The sequence below is a fragment of the Anolis sagrei genome, chromosome Y, assembly GCF_037176765.1.
Source record: "Anolis sagrei isolate rAnoSag1 chromosome Y, rAnoSag1.mat, whole genome shotgun sequence".
Lineage (NCBI taxonomy): Eukaryota > Metazoa > Chordata > Lepidosauria > Squamata > Dactyloidae > Anolis > Anolis sagrei.
In genome coordinates, this window is record NC_090035.1 from 33,830,061 (window position 1) to 33,855,962 (window position 25,902).

The 25,902-nt window shown below is 46.1% G+C and overlaps 2 protein-coding genes across 3 annotated transcripts in view; both read left to right on the plus strand.

Moving 5' to 3' along the window:
* LOC137095548 (protein lin-37 homolog) overlaps positions 1–25,902 on the plus strand; it is a 387,598-nt gene that overhangs the window by 68,183 nt on the left and 293,513 nt on the right. The gene's annotated exons all lie outside the window — the stretch shown is intronic.
* The window catches only part of LOC137095549 (uroplakin-1a-like), a 33,514-nt gene continuing 25,993 nt past the window's right edge, over positions 18,382–25,902 (plus strand). The window contains exons 1-2 of the mRNA XM_067462333.1: positions 18,382–18,561; positions 24,640–24,740. Of these exons, the coding sequence (XP_067318434.1) occupies positions 24,678–24,740 (63 nt within the window). The 5' untranslated portion in view covers positions 18,382–18,561; positions 24,640–24,677. The remainder of the gene's footprint in view (positions 18,562–24,639; positions 24,741–25,902) is intronic.

Sequence of the window (25,902 nt, forward strand, 5' to 3'; positions counted from 1 at the left end):
CGGTAACCCGTTGAACCCCATTCGTGATGGGGTGACGGGGAAAAAAAGAGGGTGACCGTATATAAACTTGACTAAAAGTCACCATTAAAATCAATCATTAATCATTAATCATTAATCAAGAATAAAAGAAATACTTAGCTAATGATAGCTAACTTGTAGTTTGCTTCCCCTTTGCTTTTCTGAACTTTCCCATTTTGTAGTAATCCCTATTTTTTATAACAAAATAAAGTCGCATTCGTTTTTCCAAAGGCTGCATGACAGGGAGTTGGGGGGGGAGGGCACAGGAGTGCCAAAGGCTGCATGACGGGGAGTTGGGGGGGAAGGCACAGGAGTGCCAAGAGGAAGGGCACAGAAACTTGCCATAAAGTCGCCATTAAAATCATCAATAAAAAGAAGTGCTTCTATGAAAATGTGGAAGACCGAAGCATTTACTTTGAAAAAATTAGTGCGGTCAAAGCTGGCCGCTTGCATCAATCAAGAACGAAAGTCGGAGGTTTGAAGACGGTCAGATACCGGAGGAACGGCTGTATGACAGGGAGTTGGGGGGGGGGGAAGGGCAATGGAAGCAATGGAAGTGGTAGGCAAGAACCACAACGCTGATACTATCTGTCAATACTTGGAAGCCATGATGAGGGAGTGGATGCAGCACAGGAAGGAGAACATGAAGATGGGGTTCATGGTCACCGATGCTGGCAAGAATATGATAAGGGCAGTGGAAAGAGCAGGCTATACCAACATTAGTTGTATGGTGCAATTACTCCACAACACCATAAAAGATGGCTTTGAAGGCCCTGAGGGACAGAAAATATGATAGAAAATCTTTAGAGTAATTCCAAGACTGGTAATCAATCACAAACCTGAAATATACAGTATTTTGGTGACCATCCTGAAGCTGTTGTGATGAGTTGGGGGGGGGGGGGAGGAAGGGCACAGGAGTGCCAAAGGTTGCATGACAGGGAGTTGGGGGAAACTTGCCATAAAGTCGCCATTAAAATAATCAATAAAAAGTGTCCTGGGGTTCCTGTGATGCCCTTAGATGTCCGGGGCTGCACGCGCACTACTTTCCCATTTTGTAGTAATCCCTATTTTTTATACCAAAATAAAGTCGCATTCGTTTTTCCAAAGGATGCATGACAGGGAGTTGGGGGGGGGAGGGCACAGGAGTGCCAAAGGCTGCAAGACAGGGAGTTGGGGGGGGGGAGGGCACAGGAGTGCCAAAGGCTGCATGACGGGGAGTTGGGGGGGGGGGGAAGGCACAGGAGTGCATTTCTCTTTGGTGAAACAAAAGCTATTTAACCCAGTTGATTTGCATCTGTTATGGTTCCTTTGGTCGTTATCAGTCTGAAAACTTGCCCTAAAGTCGCCATTAAAATCATCAATACAAAGAAGTGCTTCCTCCAAAATGTAGAGAGGGCAGCAGAGACCTCTTCCGCCAGTCTGTCCCAGCCCCTGCCTCTCGGCGCTCCCCCCATGCTCTTAAACGAGTGTCCCTGTGGTCCAAAGTGTTTCCTTTTTAGTGTGTTCAAAGCAGGCCGGTCCCATCAATCAGGAACAAGTGCACGAGTACAGGAGTGCCATTGATCGCCAGGGTTGATTCGGATGATCTGGATGGCTATGCGGGTGTTTCAATGTGTCCATCTGCAGTCCCCTGCCTTTCTTTGGTATTCGCGATAGCACTTGGCCCTTGCGACTAGAAAAGCCGGGAAGGAAGCATTTCATCACACTGGTTGGAAGTACACAAATGATCTGGCTGGCTATGCGGGTGTCCCCTTCCTCCCTCACCGCTCCATGTGCTTCCCTCCCGAAGCTGTTGTGATGAGTTGGGGGGGGGAGGGCACAGGAGTGCCAACGGCTGCATGACAGGGAGTTGGGGGGGGCAGGGCACAGGAGTGCCTACACACAGGGCAAACATTTTGGCCCGGCCGCTTTGGTTACTCTAGATAACCTGGGTCCGATCGCATCAGGGCAATGTGCCAAAGGCTGCATGACAGGGAGTTGGGGGGGGGGGAGGAAGGGCACAGGAGTGCCAAAGGCTGCATGACAGGGAGTTGGGGGGAGAGGAAGTGCCAAAGGCTGCATGACAGGGAGTTGGGGGGGGGAGTGCACAGGAGTGCCAAAGGCTGCATGACAGGGAGTTGGGGAAAACTTGCCATAAAGTCGCCATTAAAATAATCAATAAAAAGTGTCCTGGGGTTCCTGTGATGCCCTTAGATGTCCGGGGCTGCACGCGCAGTACTTTCCCATTTTGTAGTAATCCCTATTTTTTATACCAAAATAAAGTTGCATTCGTTTTTCCAAAGGCTGCATGACAGGGAGTTGGGGGGGGGAGGGCACAGGAGTGCCAAAGGCTGCATGACAGGGAGTTGGGGGAAACTTGCCATAAAGTCGCCATTAAAATCATAAATAAAAAGTGTCCTGGGGTTCCTGTGATGCCCTTAGATGTCCGGGGCTGCACGCGCACTACTTTCCCATTTTGTAGTAATCAAGCACTGTATTGTATGACTTTGAGTTGTCAACTAGAGCACACAGCCACAGAAGAGTCTTAAATTTTTTTAGAATATGATCTGGCTGGCTATGCGGGTGTCCCCTTCCTCCCTCACCGCTCCATGTGCTTCCCTCCCGAAGCTGTTGTGATGAGTTGGGGGGGGAGGGCACAGGAGTTCCAACGGCTGCATGACAGGGAGTTGGGGGGGGCAGGGCACAGGAGTGCCTACACACAGGGCAAACATTTTGGCCCGGCCGCTTTGGTTACTCTAGATAACCTGGGTCCGATCTCATCAGGGCAATGTGCCAAAGGCTGCATGACAGGGAGTTGGGGGGGGGAGGAAGGGCACAGGAGTGCCAAAGGCTGCATGACAGGGAGTTGGGGGGAGAGGAAGTGCCAAAGGCTGCATGACAGGGAGTTGGGGGGGAGGGCACAGGAGTGCCAAAGGCTGCATGACAGGGAGTTGGGGGAAACTTGCCATAAAGTCGCCATTAAAATAATCAATAAAAAGTGTCCTGGGGTTCCTGTGATGCCCTTAGATGTCCGGGGCTGCACGCGCACTACTTTCCCATTTTGTAGTAATCCCTATTTTTTATACCAAAATAAAGTCGCATTCGTTTTTCCAAAGGCTGCATGACAGGGAGTTGGGGGGGGGAGGGCACAGGAGTGCCAAAGGCTGCATGACAGGGAGTTGGGGGAAACTTGCCATAAAGTCGCCATTAAAATCATAAATAAAAAGTGTCCTGGGGTTCCTGTGATGCCCTTAGATGTCCGGGGCTGCACGCGCTCTACTTTCCCATTTTGTAGTAATCAAGCACTGTATTGTATGACTTTGAGTTGTCAACTAGAGCACACAGCCACAGAAGAGTCTTAAATTTTTTTAGAATATGATCTGGCTGGCTATGCGGGTGTCCCCTTCCTCCCTCACCGCTCCATGTGCTTCCCTCCCGAAGCTGTTGTGATGAGTTGGGGGGGGGAGGGCACAGGAGTGCCAACGGCTGCATGACAGGGAGTTGGGGGGGTCAGGGCACAGGAGTGCCTACACACAGGGCAAACATTTTGGCCCGGCCGCTTTGGTTACTCTAGATAACCTGGGTCCGATCGCATCAGGGCAATGTGCCAAACTCTGCATGACAGGGAGTTGGGGGGGGAGGAAGGGCACAGGAGTGCCAAAGGCTGCATGACAGAGAGTTGGGGGGGGGAGCGTGTAGTGCCTAGCTGTTGCCTAGTTAATGCATTTAAAGGGATGCGTGTATGAAAGGCAGTTGGGGGGGGAAGCGTACACACAGGAGTGCCTCTTTTCCGGGCACCCCAGAGACGATGCCCAATAGGCTGATAGGGGACCGGCAGGAAACGACTGGGGAAAGGGTGTATGAAAGGGAGTTGGGGGGGAAGCGTACACTGGAGTACAGGAGTGCCTCTTCTCCGGGCACTCCAGAGGCAATGCCCAACAGGCTGAAAGGGGACTGGCAGGGAATGACCGGGGAAAGGATGTACAGTATAACAGGAAGTTATTGGAGCATTTCTCTTTGGTGAAACAAAACCTATTAACCCAGTTGATTTGCATCTGTTATGGTTCCTTTGGTCGTTATCAGTCCGAAAACAACCCGGGCTCCCCGGCCGCTTCGGTTACTCTAGATAACCTGTATGACAGGGTCTGTATGACAGGGAGTTTGGGGGGGAGGCGTACACAGAAACTTGCCCTAAAGTCGCCATTAAAATCATAAATAAAAAGAAGTGCTTCCTCCAAATTGTAGAGAGGGCGGCAGAGACCTCTTCCGCCTTTATTTCCCAGTCCCGGGGTTGCGAAGCGTTAACTTTTAAAAAATTAGTGTGCTCAAAGCACTTTGTGTAGGCTTATGGGCTGCACTGGTTGGAAGTTACTACACAAATGTACCAATGAAACGAAAGTCGGAGGTTTTTGATTCCATCCTTGTATGAGGGATGCGAGCAACGTCTCTGAACCCTGGTGTATGAAGGGGAGTTGGGGGGGAGGGTTTCCATTCAAAAATGGGAAATTAACCAAAAAGCTCGCCCGGCCGCTTTGGTTACTCTAGATAACCTGGGTCCGATTTGATTTGATTTGATTGATTTGATTTGATTGATCTTGGGATCGAGCTGGCCTAAAAAAAAACAGAGGTTAGATGGCCATCTGTTAGGGGTGCTTTGAACGCGGTTTTCCTGCTTCTTGGCAGGGGGTTGGACTGGATGGCCCATGAGGTCTCTTCCAACTGTATGATTCTATGATCTGTTTTGTATTCAATATCAGGACAATGTTCCTGCATTCAGCAGGCAGTGACAATGTAAAAGTAAAGCAAAGCAAAATTGATTGATTTGATTGATTTGATTTGATTGATTTGAATTTATATATATATATTGCAAAAGAATTTTCCTGGCTATGCATTCATAAAGGGAAATCTGTAACTAACTCTAAGGCTGGATCTATACTGCCATATAATCCAGAATGTGAAAGCTGATGATCCCCATCATCATTTTTAAACTGGATTATAAGTGTCTACGCTGACATATAATCCAGTTCAAAGCAGATAATTTTAAAAAAACCTTCTATAATCAGGTCTGTAAATAAAGAACAATACTCAGAAAACAGATAGTAAACAATCAGGGCCAGCTAACACCTACTAACAAAGGATTCCCCCAGGCAGGAAACAGCCAGGCTTTGAAGCTGCAATGCTAATCAAAGTAACCAATAGCAACATTCACACTTGCCTCAAGCAAACAAGACTTCTTTCTCCCACCCTGGACATTATTCTACAGATATATAAACCCCACTTGACTAGTTTCCAACAGACCTCGCAACCTCTGAGGATGCCTGCCATAGATGTGGGCGAAATGTCAGGAGACATCGTAATGATCCCATAGGAGCGATCTCGGCCTACCCCTACGCACTTCAGGTGTACTCATTCTCCTGTTTGCACTGTCGGAGTGTCGGTGTTTGTGGGAGGGATTGTTGGTTGAAACGCATGCATGTAAAGTAGACACGGGCATTATTTTTATTCAGAAATGGAAAATGAACCAAAAACTGGCCCTGATGTGGACCAAACACAGGCACAAACAGGGACCAACTAGAGCACACAGCCACAGAAGAGTCTTAAATTTTTTTAGAATTTTTTTTGTATTTTTTTAAAGAATAAAAGACACTATTTTTTAAAAATACTCAGAAATGGAAAATGAACCAAAAACTGGCCCTGATGTGGACCAAACGCAGCCACGAGACAGGACAAATGAGAGCACACACCAACAGAAGAGTTTTTTCTTTTATAGAATATTTTTTGTATTTTTTAAAGAATAAAAGAAAGGTATTTTTAGAAAATATTCAAAAATGGAAACTTTACCAAAAACTGGCCCTGATGTGGACCAAACACTGCCAGGAGACAGGGCAAGTGAGAGCACACAGCAAGTCGCCATTAAAATCAATCATTAATCATTAATCAAGAATAAAAGAAATATTTAGCTAATGATAGCTTATAGTTTGCTTCCCCTTTGCTTTTCTGAACTTTCCCATTTTGTAGTAATCCCTGTTTTTACGGGGTCACGGGGGGGGGGGGGGAAGCGTACACTGGAGCATAGGCAGTTGGGCTTCTTGCCTGAGAGGGAAGGATGGGAGAGGAAGCTTGGGAAGGGATTGTTCTTTGATTTGCCATGATTGCTTCGGGAGGACCAGTACACCAATGGATCTCTGGATAAATTCTCCTGAGGCTCTTAAAATACACTCCCGAAGCTTCGTTATTGGCGCGGGGTCGATTCGTTAAGGATATAATGAATCGATTCGTTAGTACGGCGGACGCGATCGCGCATGCGCAAAAGCGACTTCCGAAACGTCGTTATTAAATACGATTCGATTCGATATTGAGATTAATAACGAATCGATTCGTGAAAGCGAATATTTAGTATTTTTTTAAGAATAAAAGACAGGTATTTTTACGAAATATTCAGAAATTGAAAATTAACAAAAAACTGGCCCTGTTGTGGACCAAACACAGCCACGAGACAGGACAAACTAGAGGACAAACGCCCTGTTGTGAAGCGTACACAGGACTACAGGAGTGCCTCTTAAAGAAATATATAAATAAATACATAATAGCAGCATTTTTTGGTGAGTATCTTTGTTTTCCTTTTTTAAATAATTAAATCAACGAATAATAGCAGCTGTTCTACTTATAAATATTAAAATATAAGTACCTTCATTTTTAATGGGTTTTTCTTTTTTTGGTGGTTTTTTGTGTTTTTTTATGAGGTAGGTAGTTTGTTTATGGGTAAGGGAGTTGGGGGAGGGGGGAAGCGTACACAGGAGTAGAGGAGTGCCTCTTCTCCTGGCACCCCAGAGGAGATGCCCAACAGGCTGAAAGGGGACCGGTAGGGGACGACTGGGGAAAGGGTGTATGAAAGGGAGTTTGGGGGGGCAACACAAAGCACGAAGCACAAAAGTACGCATCAGGGCAATATTACCGCGTTGAGCAGGCAGTGGTAACGTAAGGCAACACAAAGCAGAAAAGTACACATCAGGGCAATGTTCCCGCGTTGAGCAGGCAGTGGTAACGTAAGGCAACACAAAGCACAAAAGTACGCATCAGGGCAATGTTCCCGCGTTGAGCAGGCAGTGGAAATATAAGGCAACACAAAGCACAAAAGTACGCATCAGGGCAATGTTCCCGCGTTGAGCAGGCAGTGGTAACGTAAGGCAACACAAAGCACAAAAGTACGCATCAGGGCAATATTCCCGCGTTGAGCAGGCAATGGTAACGTAAGGCAACACAAAGCACAAAAGTACGCATCAGGGCAATGTTCCCGCGTTGAGCAGGCAGTGGAAATATAAGGCAACACAAAGCACAAAAGTACGCATCAGGGCAATGTTCCCGCGTTGAGCAGGCAGTGGTAACGTAAGGCAACACAAAGCACAAAAGTACGCATCTGGGCAATGTTCCCGCGTTGAGCAGGCAGTGGTAACGTAAGGCAACACAAAGCACAAAAGTACGCATCAGGGCAATGTTCCCGCTTTGAGCAGGCAGTGGTAACGTAAGGCAACACAAAGCACAAAAGTACGCATCTGGGCAATGTTCCCGCGTTGAGCAGGCAGTGGTAACGTAAGGCAACACAAAGCACAAAAGTACGCATCAGTGCAATGTTCCCGCTTTGAGCAGGCAGTGGTAACGTAAGGCAACACAAAGCACAAAGCACAAAAGTACGCATCAGGGCAATGTTCCCGCGTTGAGCAGGCAGTGGAAATATAAGGCAACACAAAGCACAAAAGTACGCATCAGGGCAATATTCCCGCATTGAGCAGGCAGTGGTAACGTAAGGCAACACAAAGCACAAAAGTACGCATCAGGGCAATGTTCCCGCTTTGAGCAGGCAGTGGTAACGTAAGGCAACACAAAGCACAAAGCACAAAAGTATGCATCAGGGCAATGTTCCCGCGTTGAGCAGGCAGTGGAAATATAAGGCAATACAAAGCACAAAAGTACGCATCAGGGCAATATTCCCGCGTTGAGCAGGCAGTGGTAACGTAAGGCAACACAAAGCACAAAAGTACGCATCTGGGCAATGTTCCCGCGTTGAGCAGGCAGTGGTAACGTAAGGCAACACAAAGCACAAAAGTACGCATCAGGGCAATGTTCCCGCTTTGAGCAGGCAGTGGTAACGTAAGGCAACACAAAGCACAAAGCACAAAAGTACGCATCAGGGCAATGTTCCCGCGTTGAGCAGGCAGTGGAAATATAAGGCAACACAAAGCACAAAAGTACGCATCAGGGCAATGTTCCCGCGTTGAGCAGGCAGTGGTAACGTAAGGCAACACAAAGCACAAAAGTACGCATCTGGGCAATGTTCCCGCGTTGAGCAGGCAGTGGAAATATAAGGCAACACAAAGCACAAAAGTACGCATCAGGGCAATATTCCCGCATTGAGCAGGCAGTGGTAACGTAAGGCAACACAAAGCACAAAAGTACGCATCAGGGCAATGTTCCCGCTTTGAGCAGGCAGTGGTAACGTAAGGCAACACAAAGCACAAAGCACAAAAGTATGCATCAGGGCAATGTTCCCGCGTTGAGCAGGCAGTGGAAATATAAGGCAATACAAAGCACAAAAGTACGCATCAGGGCAATATTCCCGCGTTGAGCAGGCAGTGGTAACGTAAGGCAACACAAAGCACAAAAGTACGCATCTGGGCAATGTTCCCGCGTTGAGCAGGCAGTGGTAACGTAAGGCAACACAAAGCACAAAAGTACGCATCAGGGCAATGTTCCCGCTTTGAGCAGGCAGTGGTAACGTAAGGCAACACAAAGCACAAAGCACAAAAGTACGCATCAGGGCAATGTTCCCGCGTTGAGCAGGCAGTGGAAATATAAGGCAACACAAAGCACAAAAGTACGCATCAGGGCAATGTTCCCGCGTTGAGCAGGCAGTGGTAACGTAAGGCAACACAAAGCACAAAAAGTACGCATCTGGGCAATGTTCCCGCGTTGAGCAGGCAGTGGTAACGTAAGGCAACACAAAGCACAAAAGTACACATCTGGGCAATGTTCCCGCTTTGAGCAGGCAGTGGTAATGTAAGGCAACACAAAGCACAAAGCACAAAAGTACGCATCAGGGCAATGTTCCCGCGTTGAGCAGGCAGTGGAAATATAAGGCAACACAAAGCACAAAAGTACGCATCAGGGCAATATTCCCGCGTTGAGCAGGCAATGGTAACGTAAGGCAACACAAAGCACAAAAGTACACATCAGGGCAATGTTCCCGCGTTGAGCAGGCAGTGGAAATATAAGGCAACACAAAGCACAAAAGTACGCATCAGGGCAATGTTCCCGCGTTGAGCAGGCAGTGGTAACGTAAGGCAACACAAAGCACAAAAGTACGCATCTGGGCAATGTTCCCGCGTTGAGCAGGCAGTGGTAACGTAAGGCAACACAAAGCACAAAAGTACGCATCAGGGCAATGTTCCCGCTTTGAGCAGGCAGTGGTAACGTAAGGCAACACAAAGCACAAAAGTACGCATCTGGGCAATGTTCCCGCGTTGAGCAGGCAGTGGTAACGTAAGGCAACACAAAGCACAAAAGTACGCATCAGTGCAATGTTCCCGCTTTGAGCAGGCAGTGGTAACGTAAGGCAACACAAAGCACAAAGCACAAAAGTACGCATCAGGGCAATGTTCCCGCGTTGAGCAGGCAGTGGAAATATAAGGCAACACAAAGCACAAAAGTACGCATCTGGGCAATGTTCCCGCGTTGAGCAGGCAGTGGTAACGTAAGGCAACACAAAGCACAAAAGTACGCATCAGTGCAATGTTCCCGCTTTGAGCAGGCAGTGGTAACGTAAGGCAACACAAAGCACAAAGCACAAAAGTACGCATCAGGGCAATGTTCCCGCTTTGAGCAGGCAGTGGTAACGTAAGGCAACACAAAGCACAAAGTACAAAAGTATGCATCAGGGCAATGTTTCCGCGTTGAGCAGGCAGTGGAAATATAAGGCAATATAAAGCACAAAAGTACGCATCAGGGCAATATTCCCACGTTGAGCAGGCAGTGGTAACGTAAGGCAACACAAAGCACAAAAGTACGCATCTGGGCAATGTTTCCGCGTTGAGCAGGCAGTGGTAACGTAAGGCAACACAAAGCACAAAAGTACGCATCAGGGCAATGTTCCCGCTTTGAGCAGGCAGTGGTAACGTAAGGCAACACAAAGCACAAAGCACAAAAGTACGCATCAGGGCAATGTTCCCGCGTTGAGCAGGCAGTGGAAATATAAGGCAACACAAAGCACAAAAGTACGCATCTGGGCAATGTTCCCGCGTTGAGCAGGCAGTGGAAATATAAGGCAACACAAAGCACAAAAGTACGCATCAGGGCAATGTTCCCGCGTTGAGCAGGCAGTGGTAACGTAAGGCAACACAAAGCACAAAAGTACGCATCTGGGCAATGTTCCCGCGTTGAGCAGGCAGTGGTAACGTAAGGCAACACAAAGCACAAAAGTACACATCTGGGCAATGTTCCCGCTTTGAGCAGGCAGTGGTAATGTAAGGCAACACAAAGCACAAAGCACAAAAGTACGCATCAGGGCAATGTTCCCGCGTAGAGCAGGCAGTGGAAATATAAGGCAACACAAAGCACAAAAGTACGCATCTGGGCAATATTCCCGCGTTGAGCAGGCAATGGTAACGTAAGGCAACACAAAGCACAAAAGTACGCATCAGGGCAATGTTCCCGCGTTGAGCAGGCAGTGGAAATATAAGGCAACACAAAGCACAAAAGTACGCATCAGGGCAATGTTCCCGCGTTGAGCAGGCAGTGGTAACGTAAGGCAACACAAAGCACAAAAGTACGCATCTGGGCAATGTTCCCGCGTTGAGCAGGCAGTGGTAACGTAAGGCAACACAAAGCACAAAAGTACGCATCAGGGCAATGTTCCCGCTTTGAGCAGGCAGTGGTAACGTAAGGCAACACAAAGCACAAAAGTACGCATCTGGCCAATGTTCCCGCGTTGAGCAGGCAGTGGTAACGTAAGGCAACACAAAGCACAAAAGTACGCATCAGTGCAATGTTCCCGCTTTGAGCAGGCAGTGGTAACGTAAGGCAACACAAAGCACAAAGCACAAAAGTACGCATCAGGGCAATGTTCCCGCGTTGAGCAGGCAGTGGAAATATAAGGCAACACAAAGCACAAAAGTACGCATCAGGGCAATATTCCCACGTTGAGCAGGCAGTGGTAACGTAAGGCAACACCAAGCACAAAAGTACGCATCAGGGCAATGTTCCCGCTTTGAGCAGGCAGTGGTAACGTAAGGCAACACAAAGCACAAAGCACAAAAGTATGCATCAGGGCAATGTTCCCGCGTTGAGCAGGCAGTGGAAACATAAGGCAATACAAAGCACAAAAGTACGCATCAGGGCAATATTCCCGCGTTGAGCAGGCAGTGGTAACGTAAGGCAACACAAAGCACAAAAGTACGCATCAGGGCAATGTTCCTGCGTTGAGCAGGCAGTGGAAACATAAGGCAACACAAAGCACAAAAGTACGCATCAGGGCAATGTTCCTGCGTTGAGCAGGCAGTGGTAACGTAAGGCAACACAAAGCACAAAAGTACGCATCAGGGCAATATTCCTGCGTTGAGCAGGCAGTGGTAACGTAAGGCAACACAAAGCACAAAAGTACGCATCAGGGCAATGTTCCCGCATTGAGCAGGCAGTGGAAACATAAGGCAACACAAAGCACAAAAGTACATATCAGGGCAATGTTCCCGCATTGAGCAGGCAGTGGTAACGTAAGGCAACACAAAGCACAAAAGTACGCATCTGGGCAATGTTCCCGCGTTGAGCAGGCAGTGGTAACGTAAGGCAACACAAAGCACAAAAGTACGCATCAGGGCAATGTTCCCGCTTTGAGCAGGCAGTGGTAACGTAAGGCAACACAAAGCACAAAGCACAAAAGTACGCATCAGGGCAATGTTCCTGCGTTGAGCAGGCAGTGGAAATATAAGGCAACACAAAGCACAAAAGTACGCATCTGGGCAATGTTCCCGCGTTGAGCAGGCAGTGGAAATATAAGGCAACACAAAGCACAAAAGTATGCATCAGGGCAATGTTCCCGCGTTGAGCAGGCAGTGGTAACGTAAGGCAACACAAAGCACAAAAGTACGCATCAGGGCAATGTTCCCGCGTTGAGCAGGCAGTGGTAACGTAAGGCAACACAAAGCACAAAAGTACACATCAGGGCAATATTCCCGTGTTGAGCAGGCAGTGGTAACGTAAGGCAACACAAAGCACAAAAGTACGCATCTGGGCAATGTTCCCGCGTTGAGCAGGCAGTGGAAATGTAAGGCAAACAAAGCACAATGCACAAAAGTACGCATCAGGGCAATGTTCCCGCGTTGAGCAGGCAGTGGAAATGTAAGGCAACACAAAGCACAAAGCACAAAAGTACGCATCAGGGCAATGTTCCTGCGTTGAGCAGGCAGTGGTAACGTAAGGCAACACAAAGCACAAAAGTACGCATCTGGGCAATGTTCCTGCGTTGATCAGGCAGTGGTAACGTAAGGCAACACAAAGCACAAAAGTACACATCAGGGCAATATTCCCGCGTTGAGCAGGCAGTGGTAACGTAAGGCAACACAAAGCACAAAAGTACGCATCAGGGCAATGTTCCCGCGTTGAGCAGGCAGTGGAAATGTAAGGCAACACAAAGCACAAAGCACAAAACTACGCATCAGGGCAGTGTTCCCGCGTTGAGCAGGCAGTGGTAATGTAAGGCAACACAAAGCACAAAGCAACTAAGGTGATCTACCGCACGGAGCAAGGGTTGGTGTCGAAATCTATCTCCGGGTAGCCCAAAAGTGGCAAGTTGGCCTTTAAGAACACCAGCTTTTCCACCGAAAGGGGGTTGAGTGAGGTACGTTGGAGGGTGACGACATCTCCTGCCAGGCTGAAGACCCTCTCACTCTGCACGCTAGTTGGTGGGCAGCTGAGAAACTTGCGGGCTACGGTTGAGAGGTCAGGCCATGTACTCCTTTTTGAGGACCAGTACGCCAATGGATCGGTGTCTACATCCTCCTGAGGCTCGTCAAAGTACCGATTGACAGAGAACTCTGCCGAGTCCATCTTTGCTGCCTGGGCCGACAAAGATGTTCCTTGCCCTGCCATCAAAGCGATACTGTCAGGTATGAAACGCTCCGCTCTCCTCTTTTTCAGCTGCAGTGCTCTTGCTTCATCCCTGATAGGTGGCAAGGTGGGACTGATGTTATCGGTGCTGCCGTAACCGCTGGTGTTTTGGGGAGTAACGGCAGAAGGAATTTGCTCTGAGCGTTCCCCCACCCTCCGAGAGTATTCTCCTCTCACGAGCGAGATAAGTTCGGCCTTCCACGTTGGCAGTTCTTTGGAGCAGACAGTGTCCTTGATGGAAGGGTCGCACAGTGCTGCCAAAACATGAGTCTTACTCTCTGTCAACGGTAGAAGACGTTTACGGAGGGACAAATTCAACTTTCTGACCACCTCCTGGGCCTGTGGAGTCAAGGGCCCAGCCGTACACTGCAATGTACTTTGTCCACCCAGCGACTCCAAATGGCTCTTCAAACGCGAGATGACTGGGAGCACATGGCTGAGTAGTGCTTTGTCTCCTGAAAGTTTTTCGGTGGCCAGTTTGAACGGTTCTAGGATCTCAACCAGCTGAGTGATGGTCATCCACTCCTGGTTGTTGGGGACCAGCTTGTTTATCGGAGCTGCAATTGACAGCGAGACAGCGTGGACTGCCCTCTGTTGCTCCACCATGTGCTCCAACATGATGTAGGTGGAGTTCCAGCGGGTGGGGACATCCTGCAGTAACCGGTGTTGTGGGAGGCACTCCAGGATTTGCCTGTCACGCAGCAGTTTTGCAGACTTAGAGCTACGGTGGAAGAAGCCCGAGATTCTGCGGCAACGCTCAATGAGTTGAGAGACGGCGGTGGCGCTGTTCTCATCGGTCCCCTTGAACCCATCTTTTACGCAGTTATGCAGCAAGTGCGCCATGCATGTTACGTTTGTGAAGCCGGCAGTTTTGACCGGATCATGTTCCTTCCTGCGTCTGTGACCATGAATCCCGAGTTAGTACCACCAGAATGAGTATGCCGCATCCAGTCTCTCATCATCTCTCGCAAGTACTCAGAAATTGTGTCGGCCCTGTGATCCGTATCGATCACCTCAAGGGACAGGAGTGCCCAACGATGACCCGAGTCTTGGCAACCCTCCATCTCCCACCAGTGAGCGGTCAGGGACAAATAGGAATGCCCTCCTCCCGTGCTCGTCTAGATGTCTGAGGTGAAATGTACATGGACGGGTTGTGACTTGCTCAAAAGGTTCCTGAGACGTTGCTTGCATCCCTCGAACAAAGCGGGAATGACTGTTTGAGAGAAAGTTATGCGACTTGGGATCTTGTACCATGGTGCCAGGAGGTGAACAAATCGGCGGAAACCTTCCCGTTCCACCATACGGAAGGGCTGGTGGTCCAGAGCCATCATCTCTCCCAGGCGACGTGTTATTTCCTTCACTGATGGCGGCTTAACTCCAGATCTCACCCTTGTAACTTGCAGGCCCCAAGCATCGAAGGTTTTCTGCACGGGGCCTGTTGGTGTGTTTGGAGTGCTGCTGCATGTGCTGGCGACTTCAACTACGTCCAACTTCACAGTTGGGTGGTGTCTCCTCATGTGCGTCCTTAGCCCTGTTGTGGCAAGATGCCTCGTATCTTTTCCTCTGCTGACGTTCGCACCGCAATGCCTGCAAACTGCCAAAGTGGCCTTGTCCTTATGGACGTCGTAATGATCCCATAGGAGCGATCTCGGCCTACCCCTACCACGCACTTGAGATGTACTACTCATGCTCGTGTTTGGACTGTCGGTGTTTGTAAAAGGGATTGTTGTTGGTTGTTTCTGTGGCTCGCCCTCCAGCACCAAGCAGTCCTCTTGATCACTAATTCCTGTGGTGGAAGCAGATTCCATATTGTCTCCTTCCTCCCATTCCTCAGACACGTCCGCCTCCTCGCCCTCCTCTTCATAACAAGTACTAGTATGAGAGGTACTTGGAAGGACATCAGGATCTGAATGTAGAGTCTTTCGAACTGAGGAATAAGGAGGAGGTCCTCCCATCTCACTGCTGGTTGAAGCATCTGTGGGTGTTTCAATAACCATCTCGTCGGTTGAATGTTCCCTTCTTGTCAATGTGTCCATCTGCAGTCCCCTGCCTTTCTTTGGTATTCGCGATAGCACTTGGCCCTTGCGACTAGAAAAGCCGGGAAGGAAGCGTTTCATCACACAGGTTGGAAGTACACAAATGAGTGATCAAGCACTGTATTGTATGACTTTGAGTTGGCAACTAGAGCACACAGCCACAGAAGAGTCTTAAATTTTTTTAGAATATTTTTGAGTTTTTATTAAAGAATAAAAGACACTACAGGTATTTTTAAAAATACTCAGAAATGGAAAATAAAGCAGAAAATGGCCCTGCTGTGGACCAAACACAGCCACAAACAGGGACCAACTACAGCACACAGCCACAGAAGAGTTTTAGAATATTTTTGAATTTTTTTGAGTTTTTTTTAAAGAATAAAATACACTAAAGGTATTTTTTAAAAATACTCAGAAATGGAAAATAAAGCAGAAAATGGCCCTGCTGTGGACCAAACACAGCCACAAACAGGGACCAACTACAGCACACAGCCACAGAAGAGTTTTAGAATATTTTTGAATTTTTTTGAGTTTTTTTTAAAGAATAAAATACACTAAAGGTATTTTTTAAAAATACTCAGAAATGGAAAATAAAGCAGAAAATGGCCCTGCTGTGGACCAAACACAGCCACAAACAGGGACCAACTAGAGAAGAGTTTTAGAATATTTTTGAGTTTTTTTAAAGAATAAAAGAAAGGTATTTAGAAAATATTCAAAAATGGAGCTGGCCCTGAGCTAACACAGGCAGGAGTCAGGGCAAACGATCTAACACAACCAAAACACCCAAAAAAATAGCACACACCAACAGAAGAGTCCAACTACTCTTTGCTCCAAGCCAAGAAGCCACGCCAACCCAAGCAACAAGCACCAAGCAGCACAACCCTCCCACACACCTCTCCTCCCTCGCCTCCGCGCTAGAAATGAGCTCCGCGGCCGCGCGGAGCTCCTTTTAAAGGCCTTCCCGGCCAATCAAAAGCAGCCACGGTGCACTGCTGGGTGCTTGGGAGCGCCGGATTGGCTCCCAGGCACCAGCAGCACTCAGCAGCCTCCATCCCATTAACGACACGAGCTGAAGCTCGTAAAAAAAATGGGGCTGCTGTTTCGATATTTTTAAACCCTTCCGGGTTTGAAAATATGTTTTGATATCGCGTCGGATATGCTGAAAATAACGATTAAATTACGAAATAACGAATTAACGAACGAAACCGCACAGGCCTATTGGCTGCATCTGTCTTTCTCAACATGTGGCCTTGCTCCATTAACTCTGAGAGATGAATTCCAGTCTACATGGAATAAGGCAGTGGCAATCAAAATCGCAACTCTAGGCATCTCTCAAGGACAACTGCTAGGTATGGGACCAAGCCAAGGCTCGTATTAGACAACGGATCCTGGATATAGAGAGACAATCAGACTTAGCCTGCTCTCCAGCATTCACCATTAGCGAAGATAGCAGATATCTCATCGCTCCCATGCCTTACTTAGCTAACCTGGAGGTGCCTAAACACTGAAGAGCTTTCACTTTGGCAAGTTGCCATGCACTTCCATCGGCAGTACTGGAGGGGAGGTACCGGAAGACTCCTGCCCAGGAGAGACTATGCCTGTGTGAGTCTGGCTACATTGAAACAACTGAACACGTGCTCCTCCAATGTGTATTCTATAGAGACATTAGAGCTAATTTCATCACTCCATGGCTTTTAAAACATCCAGGGCGCACTGAAAGATATTACACCTCCCTGTTGCTCTCGGACTCTTGCTCTGCGACAACCTACAGTGTTGCCAAGTTCTGTGCAGCAGCAATTAACATCTGATATTTGTTATTAGCCGCCCCCTATTTTAGATTCATACATGCACTTTAAACTATAAGTTTAGTCTGTTTTATCTTTTTAATTTGTCTCTTTTATAACATGTTTTTAATCTGCTTTTAATCTGCTTTTATACCTGATCTACTTGGGAACTGCGATTCCCTTCCTTGGGCACCGATGCCCCATTCTGTACTGTGCTGGTCAAAGACCGTAATAAATCATTGATTGATTGATTCGTAACCCTTTTGGTACTAATATTAGAGAGAAATCCCTGGTCAAAATGTTTCCCTTATCAATAAGGTTTTAGAATGCTCAACTAGAGCTTTCTGGTTGAGTGTTCTAAAAGCTCTTCCATAAACTACAAATTCCAGTATTCCATAGGTTGTTGCCATGTCAGTTTATGCAGAAGCATGGCCTTCTTGTTGTGTTGTGTGAAAGGGCCCTGGGTGTGTATGTTCCTCGATGCTCCAAGTGAATGGGCTCCTTCTGCCTTCTGGTGATATTTTATCTTGAGACTATTCTGACAGCCCTTCAAATAGTGCCTGGCATTCTTTCAAAAGAAGCACATAGGTTTGGGTGAACTTTCTTTGCTCCCTCTGAAGCACCTTTTGTGAGACAGGTATTGCAGTGTTTTGTAGTGTGATGCCTATAAAGATCGGATAAATAAGATCTCTTAATCCTTAAATCAGATCTCACTCGCTGCCACCAATTGTAAAGAATCTAGCAAATCGATCTCAATCGCTGGAGACCAAATTATAAAGATCTATTCAGATCACTACTCAATGCTGCCACCAATATTAAGAGTGGCCACCAATTGTCAAGGGTTAACCACATTTTAAAAGGCTTATTTACTTTGAAAGTATGCTGCCACCATTAGTTTCTTCAAAAGTTGCTTTTGTAGTTTTCAAAGTTAGAGGCACACTTGAGTCAGGTTTTGATGAACAATAATCAACAAAGTTTATTATTTAGAACGGGTACAAATGCAGTCAATATCTTGGCTGTTACAGAAAGTTGTGTCTTAAAAGCGTGATGGTTATAAGAATGGTTCTATCATTGTAACTAAAGTGTTTCTTCTCTCCCTCCAAAACAAAACAAGAATCCCAACAGGACTGTGTCTCTGCCAGAGATTCTTCAGTAGCCCAGATAAATCTAGCCTGATTCTATCCTGCTACTACCCAGCTAATCTCCTATTAGCTGTAAGTTTGCTTTAGCTACCTTCCTAGCAAACTCCTGGCAGACTTAGGCCTTTTCTTCTAACCCTAACACCACTCCACTCCTAAACACCCTTTCTCTTCAAACCCCAAACTCCAACTCCTCTCTAGCACACAAGCCTCACTCTCCTTTTAAAACACTCCTTTTTTCCTCTCAACTTCTCCTAAACTCCGCCCCCTTTCTCTACACCAATCCTGGTCATTCTCTGCTGTCTAATATCTAGGACATGCCCCCCTGCTCTGAACTACACTCAAGATGGCATCTCCCTTCTCCAAAATGGCTGCTGATGCTTCGCCTTGCCCATTTCCTATCTTTCTAAGCTTACAGGCTTTTCCAGGCCCTGCATCCTGGCAGTAAATAAGGTAAGGGTTCTTCACAATGCCATTCTTCATGACTGGGAAATGGGAGCAATACAAGTCCAACATTAATAAATAAATAATTAATAAATAAGAAATAAATAAGAATGATTACAGTTCCACACTACAGGGATGCCTGCTGCCCACAGCGTTATGTGGGATTGGTCTGCAATTGACTTTCTATGCACTTGCTGTACCAGTGCTGGTTTCCTTGAGTCAAAGCCTAGAAAAATTCCATTTCCAGAATCCAAAAAGCGACTTATCCAAATTTTGAATTGCTTATTATATTTCTCAGTTAAAAATGTATTGATGTGTGACTCATGTCACTTCTAAACCAGGGCTTAAACTCTGCAAGAGTTGTTTCTCAAAATACTCCCAGCATCATGGGAATTGTGTGAACATTGAGCTGGACTTCAGCTCCCAGTATCCCTCATCCTTGTCTTGTTAGTTAAAGAGGATAGTTTAGCAGTGTTTCTCAGGACCACTGGGGGGATCGCAAGGGGCGTGTCAGAGGATTCACCAAAGACAAACAGAAAATACAGAATTTTCTGTTGGTCATGGGGATTCTATCATTGATGGGGTTCAGAATGCTCTTTGTAAGTGAACTATAAATTCCAGCAACTACAACTCCCAAATGTCAAGTCTAGTTTCCCCAAACTCCACCAGTGTACACATTTGGACATATTGAGTATTGATGTCAAGTTTAATCCAGCTCTATCATTGTTTGAGTCCATAGTGCCCGCTGAATGCAGGTGAACTACAACTCCAAAACTCAGTGTCAATGCCCACCAAACTCTTCCAAAATTTTCTGTTGGACATGGGAGTTCTATGTGCCAAGTTTGGTTCAACTCCATTGTTGATGGAGTTCAGAATGCTCTTTGATTGTAGGTGAACTATAATTCCCAGCAACTACAACTCCCAAATGACATAATCAACCCCCTCCCCACTCCACCAATATTCAAATGTGGGCGTATTGGGTATTTCTGCCAAATTTGGTCCAGTGAATGAAAATACATCCTGCATATCAGATATTTATATTATGATTCAGATCAGTAGCAAAATTGCAGTTAAGAAATAGCGAAAATAATGTTATGGTTAGAGGTCATCACAACATCAGAATCTGTATTAAGCGATCACAGCATTAAAAAGGTTGAGAACCACTAGTTTAGCATCCCCTCCTGGACTTTCCACAGATATATAGTGCCCACTGAATGCAGGTGAACTACCAGTCTGATCTGGCCACAGTGGTCCACGCTCTTGTTACATCCCGTATAGACTACTGCAATGCACTCTACGTGGGGTTGCCCTTGAAGACTGTTCGGAAACTTCAATTGGTCCAGTGAGTGCCAGCCAGATTGCTTACCGGAGCAACATACAGGGAACACACCACCCCCCTGCTGTGTCAGCTCCATTGGCTGCTGGTTCAGTTCCGAGCACAATTCAAGGTGCTGGTTTTGACCTACAAAACCCTTTATGGTTCCGGTCCAGCGTATCTGTCTGAACGTATCTCCCTCTACGTCCCATCCCGGCATCCGGGGAGGCCCTGCTCTCGACCCCACCGCTATCACAAGTGAGGCTGGTGGGGACGAGGAGAAGGGCCTTCTCGGTGGTGGCCCCCCACCTGTGGAACTCACTCCTGGGGGAAATCAGAGCATCAACATCCCTTCTTGCCTTCAGGAGGAAGGTAAAGACGTGGCTATGGGACCAGGCCTTTGGGCATCCTGACAATTAGATATGGAAACCAGATGGATAGGACCAACAAGGTATGGAAATTGGAATTTAAACTATGAGACTGTGAAACGCTGGCCAGCAATGATGTTTGTATTGTTTTTATTGTTTTTACTTGTTTTTACTGGTTTTATGGCTGTTCTGCCGATAATAATTCTGTTTCTGTTAATTGCTGTTTATTGCTAAAATTGCTGTCGTTAACTGATGTTGTTGTTCCTTGCTCTATGTAATGCGGGCATCGAATTGTGCCTTGCTTGTGTAAGCCGCCTGAGTCCCCCCTGGGGTGAGAAGGGCGGGGTAGAAGCAACCGAAATATATAAATAAATAAATAAACCCAATTTTCCTAATTTCCAACAGACCTCGCAACCTCTGAGGATGCCTACCATAGATGCAGGTGAAACATAAACAAAGAATACCTCTAGAACATGGCCATACAGCCCAAAAAACCTCCAACAGCCCTGAAAAAAGGAGTAACCCTTTCCATCCCAACCTTTCCTAGTTTCCACCTCAGTCATTCTTCCTTCCCCAGTTGCCCCCTTCCCACCTCAATCTGTCCAACCTTTCCAGCTGCCCCTTTTCCACCTCACTTTTTCACTTTTTCAGCCACCCTTTTCCATTCCAATGTTTTCACGTTTCCAGTCCTTTCTCACACCCTTCCCAAATGTTTAAAAGCAATGCTTTTTAAATGTTTTAAAATATTTGGAAAGACTAGCCGTTTACAAGAAACGTTGCCTGGGGGATGCCTGACTGTATTTACTCAGTCTTTGAGGAGGCTCTTTTCGTGTCCCCCAATTGTTGGGAAGTTGCAGCTAAATGTGAGAGAAATAAGGTTGAACACTGTGAACGCCATCCACTATATGGCTCTTGGCATCCCCCCAGCAACAGCAAGGGTATCCCTGTGGGCAGCCTAACCAGGAAATCCCAACTGGATCCCCCACCCTACCCCGAGAGTCTTCCTCCAGGGGCAAACCAAGAATGGGTAGTCCCTGAACAGACTTAGAAGTGGAGTGGGCAGATCAAAAGACAACCTGGCAAAATGGCACTACCTAAAAGAATCCCACACCTTGTGTGACTGTGGAGCAGAACAGACAACTCCGCATTTGTATGCATTGTCCACTATGCCCTGCCTCATGTACAGAGGAAGAATTGTTGGAGGCTATGGTGAATGTTGAAAGGATACGTTAGCACATATACATTGATAAAGGTTAGAATAATGATTTAATCAGAATTGGACAGTCTTATCTTATATTAAACTTTTATGTAAATATTCAAAAACATTTAACCTATGGATACCTCAATTAAGGTAATTTTATTGGTATCTATTTTTATTTTTGAAATTTACCAGTAGCTGCTGCATTTCCCACCCTCGGATTATGCTCGAGTCAATAAGTTTTCCCAGATTTTTTGTGATAAAATTAGGTGCCTCGGCTTATATTTGAGTCAGCTTATACTCGAGCATATATGTAATCTTCATTGCCTTAGTCAGAAAGGCAGATTCTGCTAAGATGGGGCACGGTTTCTTCGTGGTTTGAATTTTCACTATTTTACTATTTTAAAGTATTGTTCTTATTTACATTGTCATGTGCAACACCTCGGTAACATTTGTGAAAAGGTAGCATACCGATGAGAATAATAAATTATAGTAATAATCTGTCATTCTGAAATGACATTATGTTTGTTAGATTCGTACCCTACTCTCTACCTCCAAATGATGCTAAGGGTGGCTAATGCCAGTAAAAGGCAGATCAGAATGCCAAATAACAACTCCAAACCATAAAAACAGGGCAAGTGAAGCATACCTACAAATTCTTATATAAATGACAACCTGCTAAACAAATGGCAAGATATTTTTAGTGGCTATGACAAGTTGTCTATTTGAGTAAATAGCTTTCTATTCAGGACTACTTCCTTGCCTTCATGGACAGTCAGGCTTGCATTAGATCAGTGTTTCTCAATCTTCCTAATGCCATGACCCCTTAAATGCAATTCTCATGTTGTGGTGACCCCCAACCATAAAATTATTTTCGTTGCTATTTCATAACTGCAATTTTGTAACTATTGTGAATAGTAATGTAAATATCTGATATGCAGGATGTACTTTCATTCACTGGACCAAATTTTTGCACAAATACCCAATACGCCCAAATTTGAATACTGGTGGGCTTGGGGGATGGGGGGATTGATTTTGTCATTTGGGAGTTGTAGTTGCTGGGATTTATAGTTCATCTACAATCAAAGAGCATTATGAATTCCACCAATGATGGAATTGAACCAAACTTGGCATACAGAACTCTCATGACCAACAGAAAATACTGGGTTTGGTGGGCATTGAGTTTGGGAGTCGTACTTCACCTACATCCAGAGAGCACTATGGACTCAAACAATGATGGATCTGGACCAAACTAGGCACAAATACTCAGTATGCCCAAATGTGAACACTGGTGGAGTTTGGGGAAAATAGACCTTGATACTTGGCAGTTGTGGTTGCTTGGATTTGTAGTTCACTTACATTCAAAGAATATTCTGAATCCCAAGCTTCCCACACAGAACCCTCATGATCAACAGAAAATACTGTTTTCTGGTGGTCTTTGGCGATCCCTCCGACACCCCCTTGTGACCCTCCCAGGGGTCCTGACCCCCAGGTTGAGCAATGTTGCACTAGATACTACTGGTCTGCTTTGTACCTTGAAATTTAAAAAACCTCATATTGTGCCAAAGATAAGACATAGGAATGTGTAGTTTGCAGAATGAGTTGAGTTTTAGGGCATTCATTCTCCTCCCCTTTCAAATGGTGGTCCCCATTGAATGGTGCAATGTTGGCACCCAGGAATCTTAGCAATGCTGCCACAAGTTAAAGCTGTTCTTCCTGGAACAAGCTGGGCAAGAATATCTGCTTGGGGACATGTTTGAGAAACTCAGGGATAGCCAAAGAACAATCCAACCACTTCTCTCTTCAACAGTACTTGAACGGTTGGTTTGGATGGTCCATTGAGCCTTAGAGTATGCCTGTTTATAAAAGTCTTTTCTAAGATGCCATCCTTAAGTCAAAGCCTAGAAAAGTTACATTTTAGAGAACAGCTTCCTGAATCCTCTTGGCTTTGCTTGCTAATCAATTTGGAAAGCTATAGTCCAAAATGCAACTTGTCCAAATTTTGGATCAATGACTAGTTAAAAACGTGTTGGCATGTGACATGTTGCTTCTAAGCCAAGTCTTAAACCAGAGTGTCTCAATCTGGGGGTCGGGACCCCGGGGGGGGGGGGTCATGAGAGGGTGTCAAAGGGGTTGCCAAATACTATTAGAAAACATAGTATTTTCTGTTCGTCATTGGGGTTTCATGTAGGAAGTTTGGCCCAATTCTATCGTTGGTGGGTTTCTGAACGCTCTTTGATTGTAGGTGAACTATAAATCCCAGCAACAACTACTCCCAAATGTCAAGGTCTATTTCCCCCGAACTCCACAGGTGTTCACATTTGGCCATATTGAGTATTTGTGCCAAGATTGGTCCAGATCCAGGATTGTTTGAGTCCACAGTGTTCTCTGGAGGTAGATGAACTACAACTCCAAACTCAAGGCTCATCAAACCCTTCCAGTATTTTCTGTTGGTCATGGGAGTTCTGTGTGTCAAGTCTGGTTCAATTCCATTGTTGGTGGAGTTCAGAATGCTCTTTCATTTTACGTGAATTACAAATCCCAGCAGCTGCAACTCCCAAATGACAAAATCAACCCCCCCTCCAACTCCACCAGTATTCAAAATTGTGCCAAATTTGGTCCAGTGAATTAAAATCCATCCTGCATATCAGATATTTACATTACAATTCATAACAGTAGCAAAATGACCCATGAAGTAGCAACGAAAATAGTTTTATGGTTGGAAGTTACCACAACATGAGAAATTGTATTAAGGGGTCGTGGCATTAGGAAGACTGAGAAACACTGCTTTACAACATTCATAATGGTAAAATAGTTGTATATTTAGAAAACCAGGATCTACAATAGGAGCATAACACTAAACAGGCGGTAAAACAAACTATCCTATCCTAAAAGCTTGAAGAAATAAACGTCTTTCCAGGCATTTATAATATGGTTCTCTGGGTGGAGCTTGTTCCATAAATAGCAGAGACAACACTGTAAAGGCCCTGCTGCTAAGAGCTGCATGATCTAAATAGGTAAAAGTGATCTCTGGCTTAGGACTCGAGTGATTTATCATTCCTCTTCAAGTTGTGGGAGATGGATGTTAGAGCAGAGGATTTGAAGTTGCTGCTTGCACAGATGTCTTACTCCAAATTAGATGGACCTGATGGAATGAATCCTGATTTTGTTCAATTTATTCTCTTTCTTTTCCTCCTCTCTTGCAGAATCCTAGCAGCCCATAAAAGGAATCTTTCCTGGAAACATGGCGGCAAAGGGCTCGACATTTGTTGTGACAATATTAGTGATGGGCAATGTTATTATCATGGTAAGAATGCTAAATTGGCACTATTTGTATAATGACCTGTCCCAATCTGTTCACCTCTTGATATGTTAGACTACAACATCCAGCATCCCACAGGGCTGTAGCATTATGGGAGCTATCACCTAACCCATCTTGAAGACACTTGAAGAAACAACGCTGGCTCTACAGCTTTGAAATGGAGATGAGCACCACCCCCCAGAGATGGACACAACCAGACTTAATGTCAAAGGAAAACCTTTACCTTTACCTACCAGCTCTCCAGGGTGCCCTGGTGGCATAGTGTGTCAAATTGCTGAGCTGCTGAACTTGCTGACTAAAAGGTTAACAGTTGGAATCTGGGGAGTGGGATGAGCTGCTGCTGTTAGCCCCAGCTTCTGCCAACCTAGCAGATTGAAAACATACAAATGTGAGTAGATCAATAGGTATCACTTCTGTGGGAAGGTAACTGCGCTCCATGCAGTCATGCCAGTCACATGACCTTGGAGGTGTCTATGAACGACGCCAGCTCTTCAGCTTAGAAATGGAGAAGAGCACCAACCTCCCAGAGTCGGACACGACTAGATTTAATGTCAGGGGAAACTTTTACCTATGTCCACATATAAGATTCAGCGCATAAAGGAGTGTCCATTTTAAAATTAAATTCCCACCGTATGTCCCCCATCTACCCTCCACCTTGTTCTGAGACAGAGGAGACCTGTGAGGATGGTGGGGAAAGAAAACTCCGGACTCACAGGTCTGTGTGGGAACCAGCTCTAAGGTCCTGGGGTTTTGTTTGTTTGTCCTATGCATTAAACTCAAGTTTTGGCAATGTCTGGAAGAGCCCACAGTTTAAGAAGCTGGGGCATGAGGTACAGTGTGTGTCATACTTGTCAAAGATGGTTGATTCAGTTCATGGCTTTTGCAAATGCTGGAAATGTCTTCTGGAAAGTTGCTTCCAACGAATAAGCAGGACCAGGCAGAGACTGAAAATGCTATCTTTTTGTTGGATTGTGACACTGGCCTGCCATCCACCTGCCAAGCATGAATAGTGTCTATACTGACTGGAAGAATTTTGGGAGTTGTAGTCACCAAGAATAATATGTCCAAGAGTTGGTGCTGGGCTAGGAGAGCCTTTTCCCCCTGCAGATTTGGCAGACTACAACGTTTATCATCTCCCGCCAGGTGG